The sequence below is a fragment of the Musa acuminata genome, chromosome BXJ1-4 (assembly GCF_036884655.1).
Source record: "Musa acuminata AAA Group cultivar baxijiao chromosome BXJ1-4, Cavendish_Baxijiao_AAA, whole genome shotgun sequence".
NCBI lineage: Eukaryota > Viridiplantae > Streptophyta > Magnoliopsida > Zingiberales > Musaceae > Musa > Musa acuminata.
In genome coordinates, this window is record NC_088330.1 from 31,630,737 (window position 1) to 31,638,992 (window position 8,256).

The following is an 8,256-nucleotide window of genomic DNA, read 5'->3' on the forward strand; positions in this document are numbered from 1 at the left end:
AGGATGTCACTTATCCCATTAAAATGCTTCATCAAGTTGCAACATGGACCCAAGATATTGCGGCAGATTAAAGAACTAGCAAGTGAAAGCACAAATTAACTAATGACAAATTAGGTACTTATGCAAGTTATAATTGCTTTTTAAGCCCATATTAGAACACCAAGCACATACAAATGATTAAAAGGAAAGATATTTAATAACTAGAATTAAGTTAATCGAATGCTCATGACAAGTAGAATGAGATATTTACAACCATGACATGTTGATGATCAGTGCTGGTTTTCATTTATTACTACAACTGAGAGACAGAAACATAAATTGCTGGAGGCATAAAAGATATCCAGATCTGAGAAGTACCTATAAGAAAATTGCCCTTGAATATCTGTGTGCATGATCTACGACAGTGAATCATAGATTTCCTGACATCAGAAACATAACTCAATGCTAGATGAAGTTAGTTTCTGTAACACAGTAAAACCACCAAATTAAACAATTTCATGGAAGATATCACCTTGAAACTGCTTTTTGCAGTACTGCCAAGAGAATTTTGCTGACCATACCAAACAATTTCATGGAAGATATTACCTTGAGTAGCTTTGCTCTATGGATAAAAAACTTATCCTGCTTGCTGCAATTTTGCGATCCAGGAGAAGTCTACAAGGAGCCCTGAACTACAAGAACATTTGAAAAGTGCATGCTTGATTTCCAGATACAAGAAGGGTGCTCAAAAGTTATTTGTGGTGAGGTTTAAATGCTTCCCAATTGCCAACACAGACTCAAACTTTGTTAATTCATCATATTCCTTTGACCCTCGGACAGGGAATACATCCCACTCAAAATGGGCCCAGATTAGAGAAAGAAATAAATAGAGTGAAAGCAAAAGGGAGGTGATTTAAGCCCACAAATCACAAGTTTTGACTAACAACGTGATGTTCTTTACAAGCTAGAATTGTGAAACTTGATATCTTTCCCTCTGAGAAGACAAAAGTTTCATGGGTTCATCACATCCTCTTGAATCCAACATGACCAGCAGACTGAAGCAAGATTGTGAACCGCAGTCCTAGAGCCAGTATCACAACCTTTGATGCAAATGACTTGAAGCAGATTTAGGGGATTTGCACTCTTGTTATAATTAAAATAACCCTTCTTTCATTTAGTTCTTGAGGTAACTTACTCAAATTGGCCCCACCAAAAACCCTAGGCCTCCCACTTTGCTGAAACACTGGGGATTTATGAGCACTTATGAGCCTGGCACCCTCAACATCTTATCTGAAGCGCTTCTCATTGCTATCAGGGTTGTATCGTCTCATAGGTTGGAGTGATTCATACCTATCATCATATCCCCTTCTATCATCACTTCCGGTACATCTATATCTTTTATTCATAACAGCAACCTCTGGAATCTTGCTAGAGTGCAGAGGACGGCAGAAGTTGTCAGGCTTTGATCTTCCTTGTGAATCCATCGAGTCAAGCCTAGGATTTCTGAACACTTTAATAGATGGGCTTCTTCTAGAAGATCGCTTGTACTCATGTTTCCTATGATGATTGTGTGAATCCCTCCTTTCATCAATCCATCTTGAAGAATGCAATGGGGAAGAAAGGGTTTTCGATGTGGGGCCATACCTTACCATAAAGTCCTCAGAACTAGGTCGTGAATGGGGTGACCTCATTCTCTCCATTCTGATTTTGGGAGTCCTACTGCGCTTGCGAAACCCATGGGTATCATTCATCCCAATTTCCCTTCTCCTAGGAGAGGTCCACATATGAGGAGATCTCGATCTCGATCTCGAAGGAGATCTGGAGCGAGAACGTGATAGACGAAGAGGTCCTCTGTGTGGAGAGAAGCTTCTATCTCTACTAGATAGATGGTGCATTGTTAGTGATGAGTCCATGCTGCCATCAGGCACAGACCTGTGATACCGATCCCTAGCCATTTCATGGCCATATTTACCAGCCCGACCCCGAGAATTACTGAAGTGCCTGTCAGGGCTCATGTTCCTTACATTTCCAAGTCTTCTCTGCATACCATATGCAAGCTCTGTCTCAGCTTGTGAACGCCATCTATTTTGCACCGAAGCATTTGCAGCTCGTCTGAGCATAGGGCCTGCATTTCCAACACCACCTGCCTTAACTACGGTGCCATCAGGTGCAACAACAAAGCCATTACTCTCCACCTTTGCAACGGCAGCTGCAGCCGCGTTCCTTAAGCTTGGTCGAGCATAATTAGGTGCATCACAGTACTCAGGTGAATCATGATGCTTGGGACCACGATAACTGGGAGAGTCAAACCAATGTTCATCTCTGCATCTCCCTTTAGTATGCTGAGATGATTCACCCATGTCAGCTGATTTAGGAGCAGCACTGTTCTTTTCAGCTTTTGTATTTAGACCACCATTACTGTCAGATCTGCAAGCATTACAGCATATTTAGAACTTAAGAAATATGATCCCTTAGACAGTTTACAACTATAGTGAACTAAAAAACATCAGAGTGAGTAAACAAGATATTTATAAAATTACCTGCATCCCTTGATACAAGACCTATCTCTCCTACATGACTCATCCGAGGACATCAACCTCTCAACTTGAGATGACAAGCCTCTTCTGAACAACAAACCAGATCTTTCTAATAATTTGTCAGCATCAAATATATCTAAAGCACCAGATTTACCTCCTTGTTTAACAGAACCAATCCCAGCATCCATCATGCTATCTCCAGTATGCACATGGTCTACAGGCAACTTATCCCATCCAGAAGCTTTGATTCTCACACTAGCTGAAGGTTCCCTATCATTATCACCCTTTTCCTGAAATCCACTATGTCCAATCGTGTTCTCACCATGAGAACCAGGTACTGATGAATAGCTACCACTTCTCTGCTTTCTCCTCCAGTTGTTTACCGCGAAATGATCTGTGCAGTCTTTTCTATCAACATCTACAAAACTTCTTTTCCCATCTCCAGCATCCAAAGAAGTTGATTTGGATGAGCACTTCATTGGAGGTTCAGAAACAGCAAAAACACTATTCATTACAGGAGTTGCTCCATCATGAGCAACAACTGGTGCATCCCTGTTTTTGCACGTCATGCTTTCACCAGAGAAAGAAACAGAATAGGGAAAACCAGAAACTGCTTCAACGGCAACATTCTCTTTGTTGTCAGATCCATAATCCAGATGTTCAGATTCTCCTTCCTCAGCTCCATCTTCTCCCCAACTTTGCAGAACAGATTCTCTAAATTCACCATCCTCAAATTGAGAGTCATCATCTCCCAGAAGGTCAACCTTTTCCACTCCATTGGCCTCCCCCATATCAGCAAGAGATGCACCTGAGCCATAATTATGTACACAATCATTGAGAGAAGCTTCACCAGAATAATTTACACAATAATCCATGTAACTTTTGCCAGGCTCCTGAGTACCCACAGCATCATCTACCAAATTGACATCCTCTGTCATACCTGCCAAAACTGAAACAGGAACAACAGGATCAACACATTTATCATCGTCAACATTTAGCTGTGCTGTAGCCTGTTCACATTTACCAACATGTGTGATTCCAGAAGGCAATGCATCAGGATTACATGACTCTAAGCTGCCCAGCAGATGACCATTTAATAGGCAAGAACTCCTGTCCACTGTTCTGGGGGATCCATCAGTATGGAGATCGTTTGTGACATCAATGTCATCAGAGTGTTCAATTTCATCAGATGTACTTTTATGAAACAAAGGATCAGAAGTTTTTTCAGCATGGGGTGGACATTGATAACTGCTCTCTGAATCAGTATTCAGAAGTCCTTGCTTCTCAAATTGAGAAGGGTTTATGTGGATAGGATGTTCTACTTCAGCATTAGGCAGGCAATGGTCAGTATTAGATGCAACTGCATTTGGCTTTTCATCGAAGATTGATTTACTGATCGACTGGCCAAATTTCAAATGTGAATTATATGGATGAGTATTAAAGTCGGAGCTGGTATCCAAACTAAGAGGCAAATGAGAAAATGATGTTGCAGTTTCCAACTCCAAGCCAGAGTCTGCATCAGCCTTTGCACTAACAGATTCAATTACCATGGTAGTATCCCTCAAGGAACCAAGAACATCTCCAACCACAGAAGAAACAACTTTGGTACTACAGATGTCGCTCCCTTGATTGGGCACAACTTTTGTCTCTCCAGTAGAGTTGACCAAAGAAATATAGGTAGCATCCTCCAGTTCTTCAACCAAACCATCAGAATGAGGGAGAGACCACTGTTTTGCTTTCTCATGATCAACAACTGAACTGTCATTACACACATCAGGTTTTTCCCAAGCCTGTGACTTAAGTAATGCACAATTATCCTTTGAAAGACCAACCACATTTTCCCCGCTTACACCAAATTCAGTATAACATCTGCTTTCACAGTTTTCAACTTGATGCTGAAGAGCTTCAAAATCTTCCAGCTTTTTATTGTGATTATGACTTTCACATGCAGGATTAATGGGATGTGGCTCAGACTCAGAGATTACAACTTCATCAAATTTGCTATTCCATGTATCCATTACAGTGTTAAGATCCCAGTGAAGCCTAGAATCAGAGCCAGATGACCTCATCTTATCAGAAGCATTTTGCAATGGGTCTATTAAGCTTTTCTCGTTTGCTGAACCCTGGTACTCCTCATCATCAGCAGGTATAGATGTAGAACATTTTTCCGTAAATACATCACAATTTTCATGTAAATCTTGAGTAGATTGAGGTTGTCGCTCCTTATCTCCATACAAGGAATGTGATTTAGCTCCTTGTGTGTCTTTGAAAAGTACTTCACAAGAATGTCCCTTCGAAACTGAGCCTCCAGTATTTATGAGGTCACTCAATATTTCGCTATCACAGGCAGCAGCAGCCAATATTGAAATTCCAGAGAAATCTGCAGCAGCACTGGCCTCTTCATTTATGTCATGCAAATTACTGGTCCAGTCAGCAACAGCTCTTTTGTCATGATTTTTGTCATATGCTGATGTCTTCTGATATGGAGGAGGCTGGCCCTCTATCAAGTGATCAGAATCATCTGAATAAGAAGACTGCAGAGGAGATGATGGAGAACTAACTAACAGAAATCTCCTCTTCTTTATGGGAACAATCTCGAGGGAGTCACTGAAGCGTCCTCCAAGAACGCTGACACCAACCTGCAAACAGAAAACAGAATCATTAAAAATGCACTAAAAAAAGGTTTGATAAAAGGGGTACCCTAAAAATAGCATTGATGTCTAAAGAAAAACCTTCTCAGACTCGGAGACAGAGAAATCTCTTGCTCTCTTCAGATACTGATCCTTGGTATCCTCATTCCTTTTGGAACCTTTGACTGCAGAGTTCTTTCTGAACCCACTAGAATATGAAGTTCTAGCTCGTCTTACAGCCCTCTTCCTGTCCTTGGTGGTTATCTTCCACTTCAAGCGAGAATCTATAGCTCCTAAAAGTTCAAGCCCTATGTTCCTCCGCATGTTTCCCGATGAAGTTCCACAACTATTAACTGCACATTTATAATGACAACTGCAGGACGATGGTTTTCAGATTTAGAGGCACAAACTCCAGAAAAAGTTGACAAATTAATCTGCAAGGTAAAAGCCAGAAATTTAGACATAATTTACAGTGAGAATACATTTCAAAATAACAAAACATTTTCACAACTAAAGTCATCCAAGAGATAAGGCCAACCATTGACTCAGATCCGTCATCATCTTTCTAGCCCAAAGAAATCATCACCGACTGCAGGTCCACAGCAACCGTAAACAACCACTGGAGAGCCAAAGGAAAAAACAAGGATTAAAGATCACATCTCTCAATACAATATCAACGTGATAAAATTAAACAATATTCCAACCCAGGAGAATATCCACAAAAATGCCAGAGTTGATGGTGGACTACTTGTATATCATGCTTAGAAAACCTTATAGGCATTTTTGTACCTCCTATTATAGCTCAAAATCAGTCAAAATATCTACAGAAAGAATTTAACTGTGCTCCAAACTAAAATCTTCAAGCAATGTAAGAAATACAAATAAAAAAAAATCTAACATTAGTCCTGCCTTGACAGTTGGGTATAATGCACATGAAAGAAAAAACAAAGATTCTATTCTTCTAATGTAGGCCAATCTTTGCTTTTCTATGCACAGTGCTTGTTCTGCTTGAAAATCAATTGCCAATCGCCAACCGCCAACTTCCCCTAAAATATCTACTTCATTAACAAACCAATTGCTGCCACTAACACAAACATCTAGGTCATGAATTTCCAGATTAGAAAAAAAAAGTGGTCAAAAATTTCAGATCAAGAAAACCAGTCTCCAAGATGACAATACACAAAATCAGGTGATTCCCCAATTTCAATTAATCCCATTCATTCAACAAATGAGAAATAATTCCAGTATGCATGGTCAGACAGTACATGTGCAGCAGAGATCCTTTAGAGCAATATGAACAGAACCATAAGAAAGCATGGTCTGATCCAACAGGATGAAAATCTTGGAGAAACAATCCACTGGCAGGAGCAACAAGCATTAAGAGTCTGGAAGAAATTTTTTAATCCTGTGTACAATCTCACAAAACAGGAACTTGAAGAACAAATAACAATACCAATCTTGCTGACCAAGTAATATAAACTGCCCTTAGCACTCAGAAGGCCATAAATATGATAAAGATGATACAGCCAGCAGAACCAGGACTAAGCCAAGATCTTAGAGTGATCATCAAGTGGTAAATCACAGGTAAAAACACAGGAAACGGCAAAAACAACAAGGACCAAAACCCTCCGAAATTTTTCTTCAACCCTGTGAAACCTAATATCATCTAAAATACAAGTAACCAGGCATCCCAAGAAGAATCACAAGTGCCACCTTCCTCAGCTGGTCCAATAAAAAAAACAGAACATGTCCCTCCTCTTAGGACCAAGACCGCCCAAACGAAGAGGATGATGATGTCACAGCAGACCCAAAGGCACCACCCTTCTCAGCCAGTCAAAGAAAACAAAATACAACACCTGTCACTTCGCTTTTTACTACGACGGCACAGAAAGAAGGGGATGACGATGCAACAGCAATCCATGACCCAGGAGTGATCAAACAAGAGGTAGATAGGAGTATATCATAGTAACCAGCAGGAGCTACAAGAATCAGGATACTGAGAGAAGTTTCAACCCTGTGAAACCTACATCATCTAACATCCCAGTGAACAGGCACTCCAACGAGAAGCATTGTTGCCAGTCTGCTTATCTGGACAAAAAAAATCATAATAATAGCTCTGTAGGATTATGACGGTGCAGGTAGTAGATCCAACGCCAAGCCCAAGACCTAAAAGTTCCACAAGAAGAAGACGGCAGGTAGATCGGAGCAAACAACAGGTGGGGCAAGATTCAAGAGCCTCTGCGACCTAATATCACCTAAAATCCCTGCAAAACTCTGAGAAGAAGCTTCAGCACCTTTCGCTGCTCACATGCCTGGGATGGCCAGTCCTAAAGAAGAGGACTATAACGCAGGCAGCAGATCCAGCAAGAGGCAGGTTGCAGGGAACACATCCATCAAGTTTCTTCCGAGATCGACCATCCGAAGCCAAAACCTCAAAGTATGGTTAGTCTTTGCAGTGTCCATGACAGGATTCGGTCTATACCCGCACAGATCCACGATCCAGGCCACGGTAAACTGTCTTCAAGTACCAAGAACATGGCATCCATGAGCATAACCTCCGAAAACCAGCCAAAACTTCTGCTCCGGCGTCCAAAAAAAGACGATTCAACCAAGAGTACCCCCACAGATCCTTTCAGTCATTATCCCCCACCAGGCGCTTCCCCAGATTGGAGTTGCAAGACGATCTAAAGAAAGCATACACAAATCATGAGCTAGGGTTTCAATACCTGGACCTAAGGGTTGCAGATCAGCCGCCTCCCTCTCCCTCCTTCCTATCTTTTTCCCCTTCCTTATTCTTCAACCTGTTCACACGGATGGGTTCGGATTCCTTCCTTGGCGTTCGTCGCCTGCACGTCCGGAAGGAAGAAACGAAGGTGATTCCTCGTCTCCCACGCCAACGTCAACAACTACTCTGCCGCATCAGTGTCGCTGTTGTTGGACGCTCCCTTCCGCTGTCTTTCTCCTTTCTCTCCTCTCTTCTCCGCCCCTCACTGTTGCGTATATTATTTTGTTCTCTGCCACTTATTTGTGCTTGCCCCGCGGTAGCCCCACCCCCCTTCGCCTTCCCAATTGCCCTTCCCACCTGCGCCTAATTCCGAGACGGCCATCCT

General features: G+C 41.7%; 1 protein-coding gene across 2 annotated transcripts; it reads right to left on the reverse strand.

The window, feature by feature from the left end:
- Nucleotides 1–710: 710 nt before the first annotated feature.
- On the reverse strand, nucleotides 711–8,156 carry LOC135652905 (uncharacterized). 2 transcript variants are annotated; one of them, XM_065174232.1, is made up of 5 exons: nucleotides 7,873–8,156; nucleotides 5,685–5,765; nucleotides 5,249–5,580; nucleotides 2,520–5,155; nucleotides 711–2,406 (listed from the first exon to the last, which is right to left on the reverse strand). In XM_065174232.1, exons 3-5 carry the CDS (start codon nucleotides 5,468–5,470, stop codon nucleotides 1,266–1,268), a joined length of 3,999 nt encoding a protein of 1,332 aa, XP_065030304.1. In that variant the 5' UTR covers nucleotides 5,471–5,580; nucleotides 5,685–5,765; nucleotides 7,873–8,156; the 3' UTR covers nucleotides 711–1,265. The 2 variants fall into 2 exon arrangements, with proteins under 2 accessions (XP_065030304.1, XP_065030310.1); XM_065174238.1 differs by having other exon boundaries at nucleotides 6,412–8,156.
- Nucleotides 8,157–8,256: the final 100 nt, after the last annotated feature.